The following is a 26889-nucleotide window of genomic DNA, read 5'->3' as shown; positions in this document are numbered from 1 at the left end:
ACACTAATTGAGACCCAAACTATAAAATCTACCTTTAAAAAATGATGCAAGACTTGTTGGACTGTATCATTACAGGCCAATTTGAGTGCCTACTGTATACATAAAACTCCCAGCTTTAGAAAGCAGAAAATTCAAACCACTTCGGTTTATGCTGATCCATTTTCTTGGATATCTGTCTTTCACGCTTAATACTAATATCTACTTGTCCTTGGAGATACAACTCCTGCATTGTCTCCAGTAAGCCTGTGCTGCAGCCTGCTTAAGCTAACTTGCCATTTCCTGTGTGCTTACCACACCATGTATATCTGAGTGCAGCCACTTTTCCAAAGGGGATGGCAAGCTTTCAAACATCCTTTCCATTTCCTTTTGGTCTTCAGTCATTGGCTCAAATATGGCCTTCCCTGGCTAACATACTAGGGGAGAAAAGGCAACACCCCCCCCCCCCTTTTTTCCTGCACACACATTCATCCTGCCTTTTTTCTACAGTGTATGTCATCGTGTGACATAAGATTTACATATATTTGACCTCAATAAGATGTAAGCTGAGAGCAGAGGCTTTTTCTATTCGCTGCTTTCAATGTATAGTTGAAGAAAGCCTGGAAGACAGTTGTAGTTACACATTTATGAGATGTTTTTTAATGAATTTAAAGATAAGTTTAAAGACAGTGTTGCCTGACATGGATTTTGAGACTCACTGACCCATTTGATCTTTTCTAAACATATTTCACTCTGCATATATTTTTTCTAAGTATACATACATAGCTTAAAATTCATGGTTCTACAGGGTACGCAGCGAACAATACTATGCTGTTCCGGCCACATATACTCCTCGCCCTTAATTTCTATTACTCAAAGTTAACTTCACCTGTTACCTCCCCACCCTTACTTCCCTCCAGCACTTCCAGCCTTCACAAATGGATGTTGCCTTTTCCCCTAAAGAACTGGATCTCTGAAGGTGGAGTGTCTCCCACAGCCTCGCATTGTGCACCTGGGGCCTGGGGCACGAACCCAGGACCTGCATGTAAAGCAGACCTGCTAACCTCCCCCATTTTTTATTTCCAAATGGCTAATAAACATAAAGGTGTTCAATATCATCACATCAAGGAAATTAAAATAAGATCACTGCATACCGCAAAAATTAGATTGACAATAACTTGGGAACACTGCCAATAGGAATGTAATACAGTTCAACCACTATGAAAAATTATGTAATGGTTTCTAATAAACATTAGCTACCCTATGGTTGCAGTTCCACTCTGGAATATACGCAAGGAAAATGAGAATATTGGTCCAAAGAAATGTATGAAAATGTCCTAGGCAGTTCTGGCATATTAGTGCCAAACTAGAAATGAGCCAAATACCCATAAACAAGGGAATGGACAAACTGGTATATTTATAAAATGCAATAATAAAGTCCTGTATGTATGCACATGGACAAATGTTAAAAAAAAAAAACATCCCTGAGTGAAGAAAATCACTAGAGTTAGATTTATGTGAAGTTCAAGAAAAGCAACTAATGTATGCTGATAAAAAGCATAATAGTGGGTACTGGTGGAATAGGGTGGACATTTATGGGAAAGAGATGTGATGGAAATATCCTCTATCTTGATCTGAGCAGTAGTTACACAGGTGTATACATAAGCAACTCTCAAGGTGTACATTTAAGATTTGTGTGTTTCACCCTATGTTTATCTCAAAATATGGAGATTAAAAACTATACAATTGACAAAAATTCAAAAGTTTTATAATGGACTCATACACTGCTTGGAATGCAAAATGGTACAACTCAAACTATCAGTATCAATCGAAGTTATATATTGACTTTCAATTTAGCATTTCAGGTAATTAAACATGTAGTTGAGCAAGGTGACTGATTCTTTGCAGCATTGTTTGTAATAGCAGAAGTTTGGAAACAGCCTAGTAGTAGCCTGGAGCTGTTTAAAAACCTACGTGTATCCACACAATGTAAGAGTGTGTAATTGTAAAAAAGAAGGAAGATCAATTCATAGATAATGATATGGAGAGCTATCTAGAATATATTCGTGAATAAGAGAGACTAAGTCATGTATATCAGTTTGCTTATTGGCAAAAGAAACAATAGAGTTAAAGAAGAAACAAATGGTGTCTGGTAAGGCAGAACGGGGGCAAAATGGGAGACAGACTTCTTAGTGTTTGCCTTGTATATTATTGCTTTTTGACCCATGTGATATATTACCAGATCTTTTTTAAAAAAATACATTTAGTAAACCCTTCAGATGTTCATGACTTGTAATTACAGCATGAGGTGAAAATTTTTTAAACAAAAGATGCAGAGTCATTTACCACAAAAACAATGGAGTTCAGTGAGAAAATATAATTTGGTGCTTAAAAAAATACTCATTTCATACATAACTTGCAATTAATCATTTAAAATGTTAGGTCATTACTAAACTAACAATTTGTTCAATGTCTGTATGAAAGTTCTACTTCAAGTTAAATAATTTTTTAAAGGGGTCTTAAGTAGTATTTTCACTTGCTAGAATCAATATATTTTTGTGGGAAAAATTTTACAAAAGACTTACTTACCTGATAAATATTTCTTTTCATATGGAACTAAAATAGAAAAGAAAATTTAAATTTAACTTTGCTTTTAAATACTTTCAAAGTGGTTAAAAATGAACCCTTTTATAGCTTAATATCATCCATAGTTTTACTGCTTGATCAATTGCCTATTTTATCTATTTTGAAATTAGTTTTTAAAAAACGATGGAGAGATCTAACAATGCATTAGCTTGCTTGGTGATAAAAGAATAAGGGACTCAAGAAAAAGACTATGATGAGGTGAGGGAAATAAAAGGATTTTAGTTGGACAGTCTGTAAAAATAAACATAGTAAAAGTATACAACTATAACCTTAACCTCATTTATGGATTTGCTCACTATTTCAGAGCTATAGTTTAATTAAAAAATTGAGTTATATAATACTGCCCTGAGGTACAGTACATAAAAAAAAACTTTTTAAAAAATCCAATAGATACTGGAAGTTGAATGTTACTACCATTAAAACTATGACAGATTTTACATAATCATTATAAAGCTAATTGTGGTCAAGAACTCTGCTTAACAAGTAAAAAAAAAAAAACTCATTCCAGATGTTAGTAAAGGAAATAAATAATCAGAGACATGTATAGTTTTGGTTTATAGTTGAAATAGTAGTGGGGAATAATAAGGATGCAAAGTGAAGAAATATGCATCCCAAAATCATATTTTGAAATTTTAAGTGTTTTTAATGAGAAAACTTCTTTTTAAAAGAACAGATTTTGTCTAATGTTTAACAATAACACCAAAATGTTATTGTGAGACAGGATAACTTTGTTTACTAGAGCAGGGGTCCCCAAATCCCAGGCCGCAGACCGGTACCGTCCATGGCCTGTTAGGAAATGGGCCTCGCAGCAGGAAGTGAGTGACAGGCAAGTGAGCAAAGCTTCATCTGTATTTGCAGCCACTTGCCAGCACTAGCATCACCACCTCAGCTCCACCTCGGATCATCAGGATCATCAGGCATTAGAGTCTCATAGGAGCACTGGTCCCTGGTGCCAAAAAAGGTTGGGGACTGCTGCACTAGAGCATTTTGATGGGTCAGAAGAAATTTATATTTTAATCCAGAATAAATTATAAACTACAATGCATTTTTTCTTTATCCACCTAAACAAAAGAACTATTGTTCTTGTACAGAATCAATTATTTGTAAACATTAGAATTCTGGAATCGGACATGATTATTTATCACCACTTTAACTGTTCAATTAAATCACAGGCAAAGATGCTGTGATAATTCCTTTGAACGACAGAAGAAATTCTGACTTTTTGCAAGTTCTAAGAAGCAGATAGAATAAAAATATGTATAGTTCACTTGATCCGGCCCTATCTCTGAAATGTAGGAGAATTAATATATTTGACTTTGAAGAGAAGATCTGGGAGCAAACCATCCTAATCTGAAATCTTACTCCTATTGAGGCGCACTTATCTCACCCGTCTTAGAATGGAAAAATGTCTTCAATTATACTTACTAGCTGCCTTACAAAGGGTTCCTTGCACAGAAGAAACTTCACAATTTCCTTTTTTCCATTCACCAGTTGTGGTGTGCAAATAGGCACAGGTGTCAACTAGATCCTCCTCATCGTCTTGGTCTGCCCACTTACCAAATGTCATATTTGACTTATCAAACCATTTGAAACTCTCATCTGTCAGATAAGAATATTTTCAGCATTATCACAATATAAAAGAAAGTCAAAAGTGTTTAGAATTAAAGTTGGGAAGTTATTAAGGTATATCTGGTCTAAACTTTTGTTTGTAGGATTTAAATTAGAAGGGGGAATATACTCTGTTTACAGGTAAATCAAAGGTATTTGTTCAAGAAGCCTCGAGATGTCATATTGGGAAAGAAAAAAATATAACATTTTTATGGGAAATAACCAAGAAAATGGCTAAATGATTAATGGTAACCTTAGTAATTTAATTTTGGAAATAATTATATATGAGCTTTATATTCTATAGGGACAATAAATACATTAACATGATATAACCCTGATACTTCAGTCTAGCTGTATCCTATTAATCACTGACACTAATGCTGATTTTTATTACCCTACCATACTGCAAAAATACTGATCCTAGAACATTTTAATCCAGACCAGAATCAACTTTGACTTTCACATGTGAAACACATTGAGCTGCTCAGGGGAAAAGCTGTAGTACAAGCCATGAGTGGATACTGAAAATACAGTATCTGGAGACCAGAGGAAACATCGGTTTAAACTATAGAATTGAAGAATCTACAAGAAAGTCACCAGTTTTACAAATATTAAGAAAACAAAGGTGATATCCCTCAAGGTAAAGTGTATCACTTACCATCTGTATCAAAAAACATGCCTAGGAGGATATTATCCGAGCCTTTCCATTGCTTTTTCAAAGTATCCAGTATAAAAGCATTTTCTTCTTCATTGTGTATGCTTATCATGTCTCCTCCTGAAAATTATTTTAGGAAGAAAAAATGTCAGCATGTTCCCAGAACTGATGAAAATCACATGAAGTATATATACGCATGTTACACTTTTACATTTTTAAAAAGTTTAACAAGAATGTTATACACATTTCTGAAGTGACAATATGATCATAAGAAAAGTAAAATGATAATGTGATAATGATAAATTGAGCAAAATCATTTTATATTCTTTCATTCACTTGTAACCACAAAACTAGAGAGAAAACGGGGAGACTTAAGCAGTAAAACACACTTTACATATCTCTCAACTCTTCTTTTCCCCTTTACCAGCTTACTCTAGCAATCACAGCCCATTCTGCCCTCATTTCACAAGTGGAGAGGTAGCTCTGACCACACCCAGAAGAGCTGCACAGTATGAGGGCAACTTGCCAAAACAGTCCCAAAACCTAGCGAAGTTTTAAGTAACAAGCAGTCTCTCTGACCTGCCTCATTTAACTGGATTTCATGCACCTGCTGCCTGAAGCCAGTGTTTTCCCATATTTTCCATTGGGGTCATCCTTAAAACTAAGTCCTGGCTAAGGAAACCAACTGACTGATAAAGGAGGTCCTCATTCTCATTGGATAGCTGATTTTTCCTGAGGTGTCTCACCTGTTCTAGAGTAAGGAGCAGCAGGCACGCATATTTTGTCTCACAAAAATTGTTTTATCCTTACAATCTATAAGCTACATAGCAACCTATAAACATTAGTAACTTCACTTTTCCAAGAGATATTTAACCTGTTTCTTACCCAACGATTCTCTTGCAAATTAAAAAAATAATGTCACTGTCTTAGATAATACCTATGAGAAAATGCTAGTGGAGTTAGTTTCTCTCATGATATTTATATTTTTGCAGGATAAAACAATGATTAAATGATGACATCAAAACTTATTATAGCAACCAGAAATCTGTTGGGGAGGGTAGCTCTAACACCTGGGGAAGACAGGAAAAACGTAACATCCTTTCACCTGTCCTCAGCTAAACAAGGAATATAAAAATGTTCCTAAGAAACAAGACTTTCCAGCCTTAGGTATTATGGAAGTAACAACTTTCCTATTATTTTCCAAACAGAAGTTGTTGATCCTACACAAGTTATCCTGGAGGCTTTGTGTACTGTAATAAATTAAAATACATTTAAAGAGAAGAAGTCTTTCCTACTACTGAATTACATTCTTCCCAAATCATGCTGATGACAAAGGCTCTTCAGAACTTCAGAATACAGGCATACCACAGAGATATTGTGGGTTGGGTTCCAGACAACCACAATAAAGTCCTGAAATAAAGCGAGTATTGCGATAAAGCAGGGCGTAGTCTTTGCCGGTGGAGGGCCTTCAATTTGTAAAAAACACTATCTGGGAAGCACAAAAGAATGAGGTAGGCTGGAATTGTCTAAGGTCTGTGGTTCTCCAACTTGGGTGTGCATCAGAATCAGCTGGAAGGTTTGTTCAAACAGTGCTGGGCCCTACACCCAGAGTTTCTCTCTGATGCAGCAGAAATGAGATGGAGCCTTAGAATTTATATTTCTAACAAGTTCCCAGGTGACGCTGCTGCTGCTGCTGCTGATACAGAGACCACACTGAGAATTACAGGAGGCTTAAATAAGCTATTGCATTTATGACAACTCTAAAATCAATATTTTTTCGTAATAATGGTTAAATGGGGGAAGAAAAAGAGCTCCTATTATGTACTGATATGCTAAGGAAAATCGTATTAGGTTATTCCTTTTACATCTTTTAAAAGAGGTTTAACCAAGAAATTAAACTGCAAGGGGAAAAGACAACAAAAATCTCCCCCCAAAACATACCATACTGTTAAAAAAGAAAATCACAAACTGAGCAGACTAAAGCTACATTTTAAATAAAAAATTAAAAAAGCAAACATCTTAATAGAAAAAAAGTTGATCTCAGGCAAAAAAAAAAAAAGGCAATTCACCCCCACAAAAGGAAATATAAGAAATATGTAAAAAATGCTATCTCACAAAAATTAAAATAAACTTTCAGATTAAACTCTGTTGGCCTTGAGTGTAGAAAAATAGGAACTGATAAATGGTCAGTTGAAGTAAAAATTAGTACAACCTTTTTGGAGACAATTTGGCAAGATGTCCTAAAATCCCTTTTAAAAGTACATACTCTTTGACCTAATAGTTATGCTGAGGCAATCATTTGCTCTGTGTTCAAATAAGCACAATCACTTATGTTCAGTAAATGTTGCTTATGACACTGAAAGAACTGGAAATAACAGCCAACATCAAAGGATTAATCAGATCAATTATGGCATACCTATATAGTGGAATAACGTAGTTATTAGGAAATATGTATTCCATATTTACTAGAAAAACTTTTAAGGGAAAAGGCAGATTATAGAACAGTTTACCTGATCGATCAGTCGATCTATCTATGGCAAACATTAAAATTACATTTGCCTAGAAGGAAGGGGAAAGTCTAGAAGGATACTCAACCAAAATGTTAACAGTTATTACATTTCCTTAGGATGGTGCAATTTAGAGTGATTTTGTTTGATTTTTAAAGTATTTGCATATATGTTTTTCTAAGTTTTCTATAGTGATCCTTAATTGTGTAATAAAGAAAGAATCTTTAAAAGAAAAAAACACTGACCTTTAAAATACTTAATAATACTGTAATCAATTCAAACTTGGGACTCAGCAAGATTCTTTCTCTGAGTCGTATCGCCATTTTAACTTGGTGATGGTTCCAACTGCTATCACCTCCTGTCTGTTAAATGTCATACAGACTTTTAATGTTTTACCCTAGTATATATGAGTACTTACTTGTGAAATGTGATCAAAGTGCCAAGCTAGAAAAATCCTCAAGGGAAATACTTAAGTAGGTTATAGTTTAGGCGTAAGTATTTAGAGATGAGTTTTCATCCTTCTCTCTGACCTTGTAGCAGCCAGTGGAACTTTAATGATTTTTAACATTGTAATCTAATTAGATATTGTATAAACTTAAATTACTATGTCAGGCAAATAAGACACACTTTCATTTTCTTTAACAAATGACAGCATAAGCCCCTGAAGAATACATATGCACAAGCAAATTTTTTTACAACAAATTACCAGTGACACTACCTGCCGAGATGTAATTTGGGTCTTTAATTCTTTTTATGGCTAGTGACATAGCTCATAGATCACAAACAGGAGAGACTGAAAATATTTTTTTCTCTTATAATGATAATATATAAATTAAAGGTAAATGTTGCAATGTAAGAAAAAATTTAGCCTCTCATAATTATTTTCCTAAATGAATAATAGTATCAAGAAAAAAGATATTACTCAGCCATTAGAAGAGATGAAATACTGCCATTTGTGACAACATGGATGGACCTCGGGATAATCATGCCAAGCAAAATAAGCCAGAAAAAAAAAGTTGAAAATCACATGATATTACTTATATGTGGACTATAAACCTAAAAGCAACAAACAAACAGGACAAACAAATAGAGATTCATGGACGTGGATAATAGGCTAGTGGTTACCAGAGGGGAGGAGGAGGTAGACAGAGTAAGGGGGTCAAATATGTGGTGACAGAAAGAAATCTATGGGAGGTGAATACACAGTGTAAATATATATTTGCCTTACTGTTAAAATGAACAGCTGAAACATTGGATTTCATTAACCAACGTCACCATAAAATAATTAATTTAAAAAAAAAAAGAAAAAGGAGAGGTAACATTAAATAAATTAGCACAAGGCCCTTGGGATATTTCTGCAGCCCAAAAGGTAACAAGTAACTCATTTTCTATACAAACCCCTAGATAAGTTTAAGATATGATTTTGTATATTCTAGTATTCCTTGTGCTTTGTCTTCTACATACAAAGCAAACACTGAATTAATGTCCATCTACTGTTCTAAACCAAAACATCCTAGACAAAAAAAGTAACAGTATTATAAATTAATTTCAGCTAATTTTCTGATTCATGAATGGGTATTTCACTGGAAGCAAACGTGATTAAGAACTCGGGTCCTAAAGTCAGTCAAATAAACGGTGAGGTTACCAGAAATGTATGAAGAATATTAAAAAATCAGTAAGGCAAACTGAATTTATATATTTTAACAGAGAGAAAAAGATATTTTTCTTTAGACACAAGACAAATTGGATAAATATATCTGTATACAACAATTTAAAATTCCTAAATGGCTACTCTGCTTGAACTAATAGAGTTAATGAACTTCGAAACAAGCAATCGAAAATCAGGCCACAAAGTTGCTGAGAATATTTCAATTTTGTTTTGCTTTGTTTGCCAGAGAAAAATAGCAAACACAGATAACCACGGCTGATTTGTAGAGGAAGTCAATCACAAGTATTCACTGTGCCTCTGTACAGTAAGCAGTTGTTTAATTGCTTAAGATGGATATTAAAGCTGGACAATGAACTTTCATTTTATGGTTCATGCAAGCTAACAAGAATATAGAAACATCTTCTCAACTCTCAGCCTCCAATATAATTTGTTTACTGAAATCTGTGTTTATGTCTAAATATTGCTAGTACAAATGAGTTTTTAAAAAGACGAAATAGTTGTAGGGGAAATCACATTTGAAAAACCTTGTAAGACCAGCAAAATTCCTATTATTTAATACTCTTGAAAAGAAACCGAATCGACATGTTGGAAATTTTGTCTTGTTTTCAAAGAGCCAATGTTCACCATCATTTAAAAGGTAAGAGCTTTTCCAAAGGAAACAATAAATATGTATTGAGTACTATGTAGCACTTAATAGGATTAAAAACTTCTATGCTTAATATTTACTTCCACTATAAGTGGATATGATTTTAATTAAAGTATCCCAAATACAATTTGTTATTCTCCCAAAATGTTATACTGGTAGGTTGTCAGAAATTATGTTTTTAGATTTCTAAATGCTGCAGTGATAAATATGCCTAAGACAAAATTTAATGAAATGATCAAGAGATCTTCAGATCTCTAACAGTAACATAAAGCACTAAAGAATTTAGGACTCTCATCTCATCATTATAGATATTTCGGTTGAAAAAGACGCTAGTTTATATCATAGTTTAGTTTTAAACTGATAATCACAATAATTAGAGGCTTAACAACAAGGATCCACTTTGGGCTAAGCAGCCAAATATATAAAGGGCACCAAGCACTCCTTTTTAAAAATAACATTTTTATTTAAAATATTTCACAATGTAAAGTTACAAATGTATTCATTCCCCAGATAGTATTGCACACATCCTCTAGCAAACGGCCTTTTCTCATTTTTCTTTAACATACACTTCTTTACCACAGTCTCACTTCATGATCCCATGGTAGTCTGACCTCTGCCCACACACATGCCTGAAACAGTACTTTCAGAGCAGAAAAACAGAGTGATTACTAAAGTCCCCCTAGTTTGAATCCTGGCTCTGCCAATTTCTGTGTGACTCTGAACAAATAACTGAACTAAATTTCTTCTCTTGATGAAAGGCTAATAATAAACTACCTGATAGGTTTGTTATTATAATTAAAGACAGTTAAAATATATGATGTGCTTAGGCACAGTGCCTGGCACCAAGTACACACGTTCACTGTTGTTGCTAAAGTTTTATCACTCTGCTTTGGACAGTATTGTCTAACATCTGTCTTCCAACTTGAGAGTTAAATATACACACAATTTCACTGCCTGTGGCTTGTGTATTGTAGAATAAAATTATTATAAGGATCCAGGTAAAAGTGAAGTATGACAAAACCACTGTTTTAAAAAATATTGTTGAACACTATTTACTGATTTATGTGGGGGGGAAAAGAATAAGCTCCTTACCATGGTCAGTACACTGATTTCTGGCATCCTCTATGCTTTCTACTTTGATGGTTTTTTGAAGAAAAATGTAACAGTTGTCTTGGAACTGAACCCAGGTAGATGAAGGACAGTCTATGTGGAAAAAGAGAAACACTGTTAAGTAACTTGAGAATAAGAATTTCATGAATTCCTAAAGATAAGTGTATTAGATATTAAATTTTCACAGAAAAAAAAAAGGCAATTGCCGTTGTTAATTTAGCAACAAGGCTCTGAATCTCTGTTAAAATAAGAAATTGATGAGTATGACAGGAATTACTTTTCTCCATTGTATGTGTGGGAAAAGAGAACTGTGCAAGTGATTCTCTTCTGATTTTACTGAACGAAGTTTTAAGTCTTTGGGTTGCTTAGGAGTTCAGACGTAAATTACCGTATTATTGCCAAGTTCGCTATAATGTTCTTTTCAGTATGCAGTAACGATTTCAAAAGTCTTAGTTTTACACGACCTTTTTGTTAAAATTAAAACAGAGAATAAAACAAGTTGCTCAAATTATGAATATTCAAACAAGTTTTCATATTGCACAGGAAAACAAGATTGATGTTCTTAATACCTCATCAAAGCTAGTTCTATGAAACAGATCCATCTCTCTTCCTCTGCTACTGTAGGGTAGAGGTTCACCTTCATTTCTGTGTTGGGGTCTCTTTTGTTTGTGGTGCTCATTATAAAGGCATACATTTGTAAGCGTTGGTTCTGGAATTTTATTAGTTAGCATTAGAAGCAAAAGTAGGCCTGTAAGGGCTTGGTTTCACTAGCCAGAATGGACAAAGGATATGAGGACTTTACTGAATTCCAGTGAATAAAGGAGCACAAGGCATTAATTTTCCATATTCTCTTAGGTCTAATAGGGAAAATCAGTAAGATTTTACCTAGTTTTATTTTAAAGTCCTGTATGTACTATAATTTTAATATAAACAAGTAGAAGAATGCCTTACTACAAAGGTCAGAACTTAACAATCAGCTGTTAGTCCAAATTCAGCAATCTTAATTTTACTAAGCTCAGAATATAGCAGAAACTATTAGTTGTCTCCAGTACTTGACCTCAGCTTCTTATGTAGTACAGAGCACACGGCCACCAAGCTGGATTACTTCCCAGTCTTCTGGTAACTTCTGGATAATAAGTTGTGAGCAGAAGATAAATGTACAAAATGTGCTTTCAAAAGGAAGAAATGTGCTCCCTCAACCCTCCTGCCCCTTTCCCACTGGCTAGAATGTAGTTGGCCATCTTTAATCCTGTAAACAATGGAAAGGGCCTAGAAATAACAGAGCAACAAGGCAAAATGATCCTAGGTGGAGCCATCATATCATACTCAGATTGTAACGAGAAAGAAAATAAACTCCTCTCTGGTTAAGCCATTGTTAATTAGGGTCACTGTTACAGCAGCTGTATCACTAACTTAATCAATACAATGAGTTACTTAAAATTATCCTAATGTATGAGATGTGAGTTTTTCCCTGGCCTCATACTGCTTGTTTCTTTTGGTAGTTTAACCATCCAAGATGTACTAGCAATGAGGGTAGGTGTACCAAAGTACAATTTATCCTGTGCACAGGTTTTTTTTTTCCTGCTGTTTTATAAGCACTTGCATTACACATGTGACTACCTTGGCTTGAACTCTGGTAAGAATCTAGAACTTTCCCATTATGGTGGCTTAACGGTAGCTGGATAGGGATATTTTAGCCAATAAGCATTTCCCTTTGGGGAAAATGCTCTTAATGAAATATTAAATTAAAAAAAAAAATTCTAGTCTACAGCCATGCCACCCTGAACAAGCCCAATCCTGTCTGATCTTGGAAGCTTAGCAGGGTTGGGCCTGGTTAGTACTTGGATAGGAGACCACCTAGGAAGACCAGGTACTGTAGGTGTAAAAAATAAAAAAAAAAAAACAAGGGATTGTAAGCTGACAAGGTCCTTGCAATCTGTAAAGTCAACCAAGGGTTACCTCACCTTAAAAAAAAGAATTCTGGCTATAAAATTATATGTGCAGTGTGATCTCAAATTTTAAAAAGCAAGGGAGTCCAGAAAAGGTCAGGAATTGAAGAGCCCAGACAGCTTTGTAGGAAGAAGGTTCAGGGAGGGGTGGAAAACAAGATGCTTGGTTTAGAGTCTGTATGTGGAGCAGCCAGACCCTTTGATCCAGTTCTGAGAAACAGTTCTCAGCCATGTCATTTTCACTATACACTTCTGCTGCCTTCTTTGAAAATGTGGTCCTCAGAGGAAAAGACTTTTATTTCTCCAAATCCACTTCCAGACCATCAAACATTATTCTCTGTCCCTCATCCATTGAGACCCAGGCCATCTACATATACCACCTTCTCCAAGACATCACCAGTGGAATTTATTTTGACGTCCATTTGCAATACCATTACATAATTCTTTCTTTTCTAAGTCACCGTCCAATGGCTAGGTAAAGTACCAGAAGGAACATGGCTTTAAAGTCAGACAGACTACGGTTTTTTATCTTGGTGGAGAGACCTTGGACAACTTATTTCCTGTGTTTCCTCAGGGGGAAAACAAAAATTCATTGGATGGTTGTTGTGAACAATAGGTACAAAACTACACAGCATAGTGCCTAATACAAGGAAGGTTCTCAAAACATATAGCTTTTATTAACTATCATCATTCTTGGTACCTTTCCCTACTAGGCAGTGACATCTCTGAAAACAGGGACGGAGCCTCATTAATTATTGGATCCCAAACACCTCAGAAAGTGCTTGGACTATAAAAGAAATTTAAAATATTTGCTGAATGAATCCTGTCTCTTTTTAATCCTTAAAAAGCTTAATATATTATCTCTTCAGCATCTTCAAACATTCCCTTTCCAGTGTATTCATCATTTTCTTCTAGAAGCATGCTAAGTTTCTTATAACCTAAAATATAACTGGATTGACCTTGCTGCCATTTCTCATATTTCTACCGCTCTACCTTTTAGGAAGTAAACTTTTAATTGAAATGCACCATACAATGTGCAAATCATAAGTATACAGCTTGGCGAATCTTCATAAAATGAACACATCCATATAATTATCAGCAAGTTGAAGAAACAGACCATTAACCCTTTTTAGTCACCATTCCTCTCCAAAGGAAATCACTCTTCTATTTCTAATACCACGAGATTAGTTTTGCCTGTTTTTAAACTTTGTAGTAATGAAATCACACAGTATGTACTCTTTTGTGTCTGGTTTCTTTTGACCAACATTACTTTTATGAGATTCATTCATGTCGCAGTGTGTAACCATAGGTTGTTCTTTCTCATAGTTATATAGTATTGCATGAATTTACTCATTCTTCTGTTGATGAATATTTGGGTAGTTTCTAGTTTGAGGCCACTACAAGTAATGCTGTTATAACATCCTGTGCATATCTTGTGGTACACATATGCACGCTTTCTTGTGGGCATATTTCTAGAAGTGGATTGCTGGGTCATTGAGTGTATACATGTGTCTAGTTTTAGCTGATACTGTGAAACACTCTCCCAAAGTAGCTATAAATCTTAGCAAGTAATTTTTAAAATCCAGTTTGATATTCTTTGTCTTTTAATTGGAGCATTTCCATTACTATTGAATGTATTTACTAATGTATAAGTTGATATCTACTATCTTACTATTTGCTATTTGTCCTACTCGTTTTATGTTCCTTTTTTCTCCTTTTGTCTTCTTTTTGGATTAAATATTTTTAAATCCCACTTTTTTTCTTTTAGCTTATTATATATTCTTTATTTTAAATTTTTGTAGTGGGTGCTATGAAAATCACAGCATGCAACCCTGGATTCTTAGTATCTAAAATAAATTAGTACATTTTCCCACTTCTTAGACAATGCTAGGATCCCAGACAAAGCTAGACATATGTATACACTTCATGCACCTCCCTTCCTTTGTGTTTTATCACTATTTTGCATATCACCTTTGCATGAATCTAAAGGTCAGTGTTCCTTTAAACACATATTTACCTACTCTGTTGCTCTTCATTTCTTCTTACATTTTTTGTATTACTGAGATAATTTTCCATTTGCCTGAAAAAATTCCTTTGGTGTTTTCTTTAAGTATAGGTCTACTACAAGCTCCCTTAGTTCTTGATTTTCTGTAAATATCTTTCTATTGCCTTCATGTTTGATGGATTTTTTCCCCAATTATAGAATGCTACAATGGCAGCTTTTCTTTCATTTAAGACATAATTTTATTGTTTTGGCTTCAATTATTCCTACTGCGAAATCCAGTCAGTCTGTTGCTCTTTCTGGCTGCTTTCAAGATGTTCTTTGTCTTTGGTTTTAGCAGGTTGATAGTGTATGCCGACTTGTTTTTTTGTTTTTTTAATCCTGCTTAAAAAAAAAAAAAATCAATGTACTTCTTGAATCTGTAGCTTATTGGTCACTTTTGGAAAATAATTGCTCCAAATAATACTTTTACTCCATTTTCTCTCTCCTCCCTTTCTGAGACTCAAATTATATATGTGTTAGACTTTTCACCATGTTCCATATGTTCTTTTTGCTCTTTTCTATGTTTGTAACACTTTTCCCTCTCCATACTATAATCTTGTTCTTTCTGGTTTATTATCCTACTTTTCAGTTTTAACAAAAGTGCTATGAAACTTATCTATTGAGTTCATAATGTCATTGATTTTCCATTATAGAATTTCAATATTTATATTTTTATATATTCTTAGTCTCTGGTGAAATTCTCTATCTTATTATCTATATCCTTGAACTTATTAACAGTTAAAGTCTGTTTCTGAAAATTCTAATTTCTGGGTCATCTGTTGGTCTGTTTTTTTGTTGTTGTTTTTTCTTTCCCCTTTTGGCCTATGTCTTGTTATGCATGGTAGTTTGTTTTTGTTTGTTTGTTTAAATCAAAAACAAGACACTGTGTAGGAAAAAACGAAGAGACTCTAGATGATGATATTCTCCTCTAGAAAGGATTCTGGTAGGCAGCTAGATTACTTTAATACAATCGGGGATTGAGTTGACCTGAAGAGGTATAGCATTTGTGAGGCCCAATATCCATGGATTTCAATGGAAAGTCTTGATCTTAACTAGAGCCCCCTCTCTTTGGCGAGTTAAAACTCAAATTTTTGTCTCCTTAAACACCAGGAGACTGCCAAAAACTCTGCTCTACTTTTAGCTGCTTAAAATTTTGGTAACTCTCCTAAGAGGAAAAGTAACACACACAATATTGGGCTCACTTCAATAAACTACCTTAGCAGCTCTCTGAGCTGCAAATACATTTCTTATGAGATTTTATCTAGATTGTCTAGTTATTCTTATTGGGAACATTAGTATCACACTCCCTAATACTCAGAAGCAGAATTCTCACTTTCATGCTTTTGAACAATTGTTCGTCCACCTAGCCATCATCCATTCAACAAACATTTGCTGAGCCACTCCTATGTGTCAGAATGAGTAGTGCTAAGGAGTGAAGAGAAAGGGATATAAAGGCGAATGAGCCCTATACTTAAAGTGCTCAGTCTGTTAGGAGAGTTAGACATGTACATTAAAGATGTTACAAACGTATGGCCGGGAAAATGCTATAAGGATATAAAAGAAGGAGAAATAACTTGTAGAGTAAGGGGCATTTCAAAAAGGAGGCAATATCTGAGCTACAATTCACAGGATAAATGAGTTTGCCATGCAGAAAAGGAAAAACAGAAAGAAATCCAAGGCAGAGGGAATGCCGTACAAAGCAAAACGACAGGCGCCTAGTAAGGAATCAAATATTCGTTGAATGAGTGAACTAGGCAGGTCTCTCCCTCCTCCCACTTCTCCCACCAGATAATGCTGTTTCTGTATTAAGACATGACTGATAAAACAAACAGTCATTTCCAGAATGAAACTCAAATCGAAAGTCACAAGGGCAGATATTCTGAATTGCAAACTTTGATTTTCTTTTTCTTCTCCTACTTTTTCCTTTTGATTTTCTTTAGCTTTATTGTAATTTTTTAAAATGAAATGGAAATGGACCCCATCACCACATTTAATGATACCTGAAACACCTTTATAACACATTGTAAGTTCCTGAATCATGGGTTGAGAAATGTTCCTTGTATTATTTCTAATCAAAGCGACACATAGTATTTCCTATTGGTAATAAATAACTCAAAAATATTTTAAAATCAATAACTTAAAAACACTTTATATGGAATAAAGCATGTCTATTAAGTACACGAAAGTCAAATCAACACCAAGGGAAGTAAAATTTACAAATCACTTCCTTGTTGTACACTTGCAGTTAGTTCTTATGTTTTATAAATTATAATCAGCTCTGATCTCTAAACCATCTATTGATTAAAGTGTATTCTTATTCCAGTGATGGCTCATGTGTCAATCCTCCATGAAGTGTCCAACCCTCACCTTCCTGTAACCTCTGACTCCTCAGAACTTATATCTTTGCACTGCACTATCTGTGAGAGTCCCTTTCTAGCTGCAAGAACTACAGACTTGCTCGGTTACCCCAAATGATAGATGACTATTGTACAGATATGTGGGGTAATAAGAAAATTGAGGATCCTATCTCAGGATTTAAACAGGACTCTTAGGGTTCTTATACCAGGTCTCCCCTTCGGCTACTGCCTAGCCTAGAGTAGTCGGCCTTTCTGATTTATTAGTGACCTATTGCTTGCTATGTAGCAAATTAGTAGCTTAAACCAACAAAAAACCTTTATTATATCACACACTTTCTCTAGATCCAGAATTCAGAAGCAGCTGCTTCACTGGGTGATTTTGGCTTGGGGTACCTCATAAAGTTGCAGTCAAGATGTTGGCCAGGGCCTCAGCTATCTGAAAATTGAATTGGGGCTGGAGGATCAGCCTCCAAGAAGACTCACTCATATGGATGGTGAGTTGGTGTTAGCTGTGGGTAGGAAGCCTCAGTTCCTCACCACAGGGCTCTGCATAGGGCTACTCAAGGGTCCTTATGACATGGCAGCTGGCTTCCCTCAGAGCAAATAATTCAAATGAGAACAAGATAAAAGTGCAATATATTTTTAGGCCACCCTTGGAAGTCACACTCTGTCATTTCCACAACATCCTATTGGTTATATAGGTCAGCCCTATTCAGGGTGAGGGTGAGCTACACAGGAGTATGAATCTTAGGAGGTGAGGAACATTTATAGCCATCTTAGAGGCTAACGACCATAGATAGTGATAAGTACTAAGAAGAAAACTTAAAACAGAGAACAAGATCTTTAGTGTAAGGTAGAGGTTAAGGTTACAATCTTAGAAAGGAGACTAAGAAGATATTATGTAAATGACATATTAAAAAAGATCTGAATGAGCTGAAGGACAAAAGACATTTGGATATCTAGGTCAGACACAGGGAATAGCAAAAACAAGGCCCCTGAGATGGGAGTGAGTATGATGATGACAATGGCAATTGTAGTGAATCAAAGACCATTGTTAAAAATTAAATAAGCAATATAAGACAGAGAGAGAGAGAGAGAGAGAGAAAGAGAGAGAGAGAGAGAAGAAAGAAAAAAGAAAAAAAAAGAAAAAAGAAAAGAAAGAAGAAAAGAAAAGCTATAGGCAGAAAAACAGAAACAAACTGTTGACTCACTTCCTCAAACCTTTCAACTGCTTTCTCCTTAGGTTCATTTCAGCATTAGCAGCAACTCCAGTTAATTCAGCACTGAATCCTTCTTCTCATGCTACAGGATCAGAGCATCTGCCCCAGAAATAAGCTTTAAGCACTACTGAAGAGATACAGTTTACTTTGAGAAGAACAGTGTTCAAACAGAAGTTGGATACCTCTGGAGAGGAAAGCTGTTGAGACTGATGCACTTCATGAGCAGAAAGCTAAACTGAGTCTTCTCAATGCTAACTATCTTTGCTAGAATCCTATTATAATAAAAAAAAAAAACCTACCTTCCCAAAATATTGCCACAAGTTTTTAATTATAGGTTCTGTAATATTTTCTATACAATATATTTCGATGAATATACTTTGCTAAATAAAAAGATAACCTGCCCAAAGCTTTCTGCAAAGTGTTTGTCCGTTACTCTTCCTTCTTTACAGCAGTCCTAAAAGATAGGTTTATGTTAATAATGCACCTAAACAATGAATTTTATAATTCTATTGATTTAATATGTACCAAAATTTAGGAGTCTGATGAAAATTTAAAAAGCCTGTACTTAACGTAACTCCAAAAGTTTCCATATATTTCCTCTGCCTAAAATTACCAAGTGCTAAAAGAATAAAATGGCAAATTCACAGGAATATTTTGCATCAACTGTCAGTTCTAATAGAACTCTCTGTTCCCTTATAATTTCTTTTTTTAAACAACCAGGCACAGAATAAGAGGAAGTGATCCTTGGGACATACTTGTTCTGAATGTTAAAGACTGTATTTTAGGCAAAGACTGTATTTTTTTCCCTTGTCAATAAGACCTTTGCCCCTTCTCCCATTAAGGTATGAGTTGCAGTCACTTACCTTCCACAAGAGTGACTGTGGCAGAAAGGGAGGAAGAAGAGGAGCTGTTTATGACTTTTATGGTGTATGGAGGAGAGAGCAGCTGTTCCAATTCCCTGACTAATTCAGAGGCAGTACATTGGGCTGCAAGCTCTGCCTGAATCTCAAGGAAATCCAGCCACTCTGACACTCCATGCCCTTTTCACATTACCCTTTCACACTTAGCTTCCGAGATGTCCACTTCCAACTTGCTCACTCACATCCCTTCTCAGAAGAGCTGTCGTGATATTTATTCATAGAATGGGGTGCCAGGCAGTGTTATCTGTACCTTTCTCACTGGGCATCACTGGTCTATTTTCTTAAAGAGTCAGTCTCAATATTTGCCCTCAAAATCTAAAATAACCCATAGCAGGAAAAAATACCTGATATGTGTCATAAACTGTGGACCATCACCCTGTTGCAAAATTAGTTTTCAACACATAAGCATGTTTTTAAAAAGCTCCTCAACAATGAAAGAAGTCCTGAAATAATACCTAATTATAATTTCACTGTTTTCATTGAAAGAAAAAAAGACATTTATTAACATCTCAAAATTCACAAAAATATATCTGAGAATTTCCCCTGAAATATAAGTGTGCTATCCACAAGGGTCAGAAAAAGTTACATCAATAGATGAAGATGATTTAATGCTTTGAATTCAATTATGAGATGAGTTCATGCAGAGGTAAAATAATTCAAAAGAAACTGCAATCCCATTATGCCCCCTACTTTTTAAATCATTCATCTAATTTTTGTCCTTTTATTATAAATTAGAATAAAGTACAGAGACACAGATCGAAACAAAACAAAACTCCACAAGACAGTAAAGTCTCTGCTGTTAGGGAACTTACTTCTGGTAAGGGGAGCAATAGGCAAGAAGACAAGAGGTGAACAAGGTGCATTCAGATAGTAGTAAGTGCTTTGAAGAAGATCAAACATGGAGATGTGATAGAGAATGTCAGACGTTTGGGGAAGGCTTGAGGAAGTGACATATGAACAGAGATCTGAATGATGTGGATGGGGGAAGCTGTGCCTAGGACCAGGGAAGGGGAGGGTGGTCTGGACAGAAGAACCAGCAGTGGTGGAGTCACCGAGGTCAGTGTGGATAAACAGAGGAAATGGCAGGAAGGGTGGTAAAAGATGACATTGGGGAGGAATGCAGGGGCACCTCATCTAGGCTGTGACAATTTAAAATTAGCAACCTGCATCTTTATGAATTAGCATTTTCATATTTTTCAGGTAAATACCTGGAAGAGGAATTGCTGGATCATATGGTAGTTTTGTTTTTAATTTTTAAAGGAACCTCCATACTGTTTTCCATAGTGGCTGCACCAATTTACAACCCCACCAACAGTGAACAAGGGTTCCCTTTTCTCCACATCCTCACCTACATTTGCTATTTCTTGTCTCTTTGATAACAGCCATTCTAGCAGGTGTGAGGTGATATCTCATTGTGGTTTTGATCTGAATTTCCCTAATAACTAGTGATGCTGAGCATCTTTTCATGTGCCTGTTGGCTATCTGTATGTTTTCCTTGGAAAAATGTCTATTCAGATCCTCTGCCCATTTTTAAATCAGATACATGAAAATAACCAAAGTGTTCACAGATGGATGAAAGGACAAAAAATATGTGGCATATAAGTAAAATGGAATACTATTTAGCTATAAAAAGATGCGATATTGCCATTTGCAACATTATGGATGGATTGCGAGGGTATTATGCAAAGTGAAATACGTCAGACAGAAAAAATCAAAAACGGTATGATTTCACTCATATGTGGTATATAAAACAGAAAGCAACAAACAAAACGAACATACTCATAGACACAGACAATAGTATGGTGGTTACCAGAGAGGGAGGGGTGGGGGAAAGGGCGAACTGAGGAAAGGGGGGCAAATATATGGTGACGGAAGGAAATGACTTTGGGTGGTGAGCACTCAATAGAGCATAGAGATAGCAAATTATAATGTTGTATACCTGCAATTTACATAACATTATTAACCAATAAACTTAATAAACCTCAATAAACTTAATTTTAAAATGTTAAAAAAAAAACAGAAATAGGGCTGCTTCCACAAAAGAAACTAAAAAAAAAAGTTAGTAACCTCGATTCTGATCCATGTAATAACCACAGAATGAGGATTTACTCTGAACATGCTTATATCCACCCATCTAATGCCGCCCACAGGATATCACTGACCCAGTAAACATATACTGATCATTTACTATGTACAAAAAGTAGCATTACAGAACTTTTTTAAAGAGATGCATGAAACATTACTCAGGAATTTAAAGAATTTTTTGTTCACTGTAATTTTCAAGATAATAACTAAGAACAACATAAGATCACTTACACTAATAAGCTCCACAATATCAGATCACAGTAACAATAATTTCCTTTTCATCGTTACATTTATATTCTATGCAATACCGCAGAAGCTTTTTGTTAAGATCTTGCCATTCAGCTCAATCTGTGATAACCTTGAAAAGCTTTCTTGACTTAGTGCTAAGCTGAATATGATTCCTAATCCTGTCTGAATAGATTTGTGAAGTATTATGATGAAAAACATATATAGTTTTCCAGTTTTATGTCATCAACATGTATGTGAATGTGTTCAGTAACCATGACTATCTCACATACATCCACATAAAAGTGGCACTCATGATGTTTTCGAGTTGCAAAAATTACCCTTCATTTTGTATGAAGAGAACAAAAGGGAAAGAAACCAAGATGTCCCAGGCCTGTAATAGATACTAGACATAGAGTTTTCACTTAATGCTGTGGGGTATTATCTCCATTTTACTAAAACACAATGAGTTGGGTAACTTGATCAAGGCCATAGTTTGTAACTAACTCCAAAGATCATGCTCTTTCTAAATTAATCCTTAAAGCCTCCTGATTGAGAGCTGATCAGTTAATAGCATTAATTTGTTCAACATGTATTTCTCGAGCTCTTAAAAAGCCTATTCAACTATACTGGACTTATAAAAGGAAAAAGAATGCTTTCCAAAGATCGCTTTGTCTTCTATTGCTGGTCAAAAGAACTTCTCTAAAGAAGAGAGATATCAAAATCGAGAAACTGATTTTTAAAAACCTGACAAGAAAAGTGGTTTCTGACTAGCCTAAAGTATGAAGGCATGGCCACCCAGACGGTGGGTTAAATGGGCATTTAGATGTTCCTGGGAAACATGAGCACCTGCACAAGGAGGGATCAAAACAGTCCAGTCTTCACAGAATCTCTAACGTGCTCAGTATGGACAAAGTGAAAATCGGCATATCTTGTTTCTGCTCCTCCACAGGCAGCAGATGGCATAACTGGTCGTAAATGCTGGTAGACAAAAGCTTTCAGGAAAGAAGCTTTGGGTTTGTAAGGAGGTTCTGAGTTACTTATTCTAGTGCTGCCTCCATCACTGAGATCTTTTGCAATATCCCTGCCTGTCAGCAGACTCCCAGCAGGAACTTATAAAATGGCAATGAAATTCAGGGGGTGGTGGTGGGGGGAATGTAACTCTTGCATAATCATTTTATTCAAATCCATACAAGTATTCACTTAGTTCTTGTTTATTTTGCTCTTTAATTCCTGGAATTGTTCAATCAATTGTGTTTTTGGATGGAAGTCTTTCCACAGAGTTTTACCTCGTCAACATTTGTGACATGACTGAGAAACTTGCCTGTAAAAAAAAAACAACAGCCAAAACTGCATATTCAATAGAATTGTCTATTTTCCAAAGGAGTCATTTTGGAAATGACTAATCGCGTAATTTTTCAGATGTCACTTGCACAACATCAGAGTAGACTTAGAGATTTTTAAATCACACGACTTAAGTGGAATCCAAGCTTTGCCTGTTCACGGCCCACTTCGATCCAGGGGTTATTTGGCTGAACTGTTTTTCCTGTTTCAACAACTTGAACAACCACCAAGTGGACAAACAACGCCGTGAGCAAAAGAGCGCCCGCTTCTTCCCACCCCCACCCTCCATCTCCGCTACGCACAGCTGGGGAAATCTCCGCAGCCAACTTCCCCCTCTTCTCTTTTCGGGCCAAATGGCCCTGAAACTATGCTCGTTGTGGCAAGTCCCTCAGCTCTCCAGTCAATTAGACCTCATTTGGGGGCCTTTACCCGCTAATGGGGTCTGCTCTGAGGATGTGGACACCGTGGAAGGGAGAGAGTACTTCTCGGATGCTCCGCGACCCCCTTCCCCAGGCCTCTCTCTTGGTACCCAGTGAACGGGGAGGGGCGTGGGGGATGACCAGACACTAAGTCTACGGGGGCGAACGGGGTGGGCGCCCAGGTGAGGGCGAGATGCCAAGTCGGGATGCAGACCCCCGAGGACTCCCCTCGGGCGGGGAGGAAGCGGAGAGTCTCCGCTGGGCAGGGGGCGAAGGCGGTCCGCCCAAGAAAGGTACGGGCTCCCGAGCCGAGGACGGCGCGCGGCAAGGGGGCAGCTTACCCGCGACGGCGGCGGCGGCGAGGCCCAGCAGTGGCAGCAGGAGAGAGGGCAGCGCGGCCCCAGCCATGGCTGCGGGTGCGGGCGCGGAGTCGCGCGTCTGCCTAGAGCGGAGCGGCCCGACCCCTCCCACCCATGGGCCAGCGGGAGGGGCGCGCACGGCGGGCGGGGCGGGGTGGGCGGGCGCTGCGCTTGCCGGCGCGGCGGGGAGATCTGCGCGGCGCGCTGCCGGCGGCTCTCCACCTCTCCGCAGTTTTTAAAACTTTTCGTTTGAACCGAAATGATTTTAGACTCGAAAATGTTGCAAAGATAGTATAAAGAATTTCCATCACCTTTCAGCCACCTTCTCTGAATATTAACCTCGTATATAATTCCAGTACCACAATCAAAGCCAAGAAATAAACGCTGGTAGAATACTGTTAACTAACCTACGGTTCTGGTAACATTTCGCCGATTATCCCTCTACTGGACTTTTTTTTTTTTTTTTTTCCTGTTCTAAAAGTCTGTCTCCTTGGTCTGCTTTACTGTGGGACAGTTCCTCTGTCACCTGTCTTTCATGATGTCTTCAAGTTTGAAGAGTACTGGCCAGTTTTGTAAATGTTCTTCAGGTCCGTTTCGCTTAATATTTCTTCTTGAGGGAGATTTGAAGAACAGGACTCAGGTGGCCCTATTTTATTTTTGGCAAGAGTACCACAGAAGTGATGTGCCCCGCCCAGGAGAGCCACGATGTCAGTATGTCACATCACTGGTGATGTTAAGTTTGATCTCTTGATTAAAGTGGTGTCTGCCAGGTTTCTCCTTTGAATCAAATGGCCAGAAACCTTTTCAAAGTCTCTCCAGTGGACTATGTCCCTCAGAAAACTATTCTCTGTCATCAGAGGCTGGATTAAGGTTCTTTAAACTATGTTTGCACAACCTTACCTATACCTCGATCCTGAACTTCTATTTTCCAGAACCATGAGACAATAAGTTTCTGTTGTTTAAGCCAAAACAAACAAACAACAACAAACTATGTGCACTGTGATGTATATATAAACTATGCAACTATGATGTACAAACACAATGTACAAACCAAGGCCAAGCTCGGCTGCTTGTTGAAGCCCTGACAGGACCTGGAGTCATTAGCAATAGATTCCTTTAAAACTGAGTTTAAACCCAACAATAAAAACACAATCTAAAAATGTACAGATGATACAAACAGACACCTCATCAAAGAAGATATGCATATAGAAAATAAGCATATGAAAAGACATTCCACATCTATATCATCAGAGAGTTGCAAATTAAAACAAAAATGAGATACCAGTATGCACCTGTTAGAATGGCCAAAATCTGGAACACACAACACAGAATGGTAGTGAGGATGTGGAAGTAAGAAGAACTCTCATTCATTGCTGGTGGGAAAGCAAAATGGTACAGCCACTTTGGAAGATGGTTTGGCAGCTTCTTACAAAACTAAATATACTTTTAACAGGGATTAAGCAGTTGTGCTCCTTGGGATTTACACAAATTGAAAACTTACATATACACAAAAACCTATGAATTTTTTATAGAAGCCTTATTCATAATTGCCCAAATCAGAAAGCAACAAAGATGTCCTTCCATAGGCGAATGAATAAACAAACTGTGGTACATCCATACAATGTAATCTTATTCAGTGCTTAAAAGAAATGAGCTATTAAACTATGAAAAGGCCTGGAGGAACCTTAAGTATGTCTTGCTGAATGAGAGAAGCCAATCTTAAAAGGTTACATACTGAATGATTCCAACTATATGATATTTTGGAAGAAGGGAAAATTATGACAAGAGTGAAAAGATCAGTGGTTACCAGGGGGTGGTGGTGAGGAGTGGTGGAGGAGGGGGAGAGGAAAAGAGGCATGACTAGATAGAGCATAGAATTTTTAGGGCAGTGATATTTTTCTGTATGATACTGTAATGGTAGATACATTTTATTATACCTTTGTCGAAACCCATGGAATGTGCAATACAAAGATGAACAAGATGAACCCTAATGTAAACTATGGACTTCAGCAAATATTTAGAGAAGGTGGCTGTGTCACTATAGGATCATCAATTTTAACAAATGATAGTATACTAATTCAAGATGCTAATAATAGGGAAAAGAGAGGGAGAGATATAGGATACTTTGAGCAGATACTTTCTGCTCGAATTTTTATAAATGTAAAACTGCTAAAAAATTAAAGTATTTTCTAAAAAAGTCAAATCTAACCCTTTCTAACACCTTCTAATCCTTTCTTTGCCTGTGATAGTCCGGTAGAAATGGAGCAATTACACCAAGGAAGTTTGACCGATGGGTCTATAAGGAAAGTCACAGAGTGTGGTAGGGGATATCTTTGTTTACTGATAAGGAAATTCCTGAGAAGAGACATGACTTACCCAGGAGCACATGGTGAATGCCAAAAAGTAAACAAGAGTCCAGGTCTTCTGCTGGACTCTCTATTCCAGGTTCAGCCTCTTTGTCCAAGAATCAAGATCTTGCTCAATTTATTTATTTTCATTCTTTTCAGTCTATCAGTAATGGGTTGATATACTAAACTCACATCCAAAGTAAATTCTTCCAAAAATACATTGTGTTTATATGTTCAAACATCCTAATTTGGGAATTCTTCTGTCTTGCTAACTGTAAAGTGAACAGTTCAATCAAGCAGTTGGAAAAGTTCCTTCACTCCCACCTCAGGCATCAAAGTATATTTTATCTATGTGGCTTACTTTGCATTAAAATAATTTTCAAATAATAGTTAAGTTTGCAATAGAATTGGCATCCTAATGAATCAATTTAATTTAGGCAAATAGCTCATTTCAATAGTGTTTGGTTTAGAAGTCATCTGAACTAAGGAAGCTATTTTTTTCTACAGTTAACTCTCCTGCACACTTCATTTTTTTATGATGGTATGACAAAGTAGAGTACTTACTGCCTCTGCATGGAATAATGTGGTATTTCATTAAAATATCTCACTGTTATGTCCTACTTTCTAATCACACCTCGTGCCTTTTATTTTTCCGTCTCTTTGTTCCACTTACCTTCTCTTTGACCTCATTCCAGCCTTCAGTCCCTTAATTTCATTTTCCCCTGGTTTTTATTCCTCCATCTCCATCCAGTCTGAATACCATGCAATCTCTTGTTCCTCTGTTTCATCCTAGCTGGCCAAC

General features: G+C 36.5%; 1 protein-coding gene and 1 pseudogene across 2 annotated transcripts in view; one reads left to right on the top strand and one right to left on the bottom strand.

Annotated features, from left to right (window-relative positions):
• LOC107514794 (CD302 antigen) overlaps window positions 1-26889 on the bottom strand; it is a 107002-nt gene that overhangs the window by 2157 nt on the left and 77956 nt on the right. The window contains exons 1-5 of one of the 2 annotated variants that reach the window (XM_016152865.2): window positions 23722-23840; window positions 10800-10910; window positions 4889-5005; window positions 4048-4221; window positions 2566-2592 (exon numbers count right to left, since the gene is read on the bottom strand). In XM_016152865.2, the coding sequence (XP_016008351.1) occupies window positions 2566-2592; window positions 4048-4221; window positions 4889-5005; window positions 10800-10910; window positions 23722-23788 (496 nt within the window). In that variant the 5' untranslated portion in view covers window positions 23789-23840. Of the gene's footprint in view, window positions 1-2565; window positions 2593-4047; window positions 4222-4888; window positions 5006-10799; window positions 10911-23721; window positions 23841-26889 lie in introns of those variants that run through there. The other variant, XM_016152866.2, reaches the window with a different exon arrangement.
• LOC118614634 lies at window positions 12581-12699 on the top strand (annotated as a pseudogene).

Source organism: Rousettus aegyptiacus, unplaced genomic scaffold (assembly GCF_014176215.1).
Source record: "Rousettus aegyptiacus isolate mRouAeg1 unplaced genomic scaffold, mRouAeg1.p scaffold_m13_p_2, whole genome shotgun sequence".
NCBI lineage: Eukaryota > Metazoa > Chordata > Mammalia > Chiroptera > Pteropodidae > Rousettus > Rousettus aegyptiacus.
This window is presented reverse-complemented; position numbering and strand designations above follow the sequence as displayed.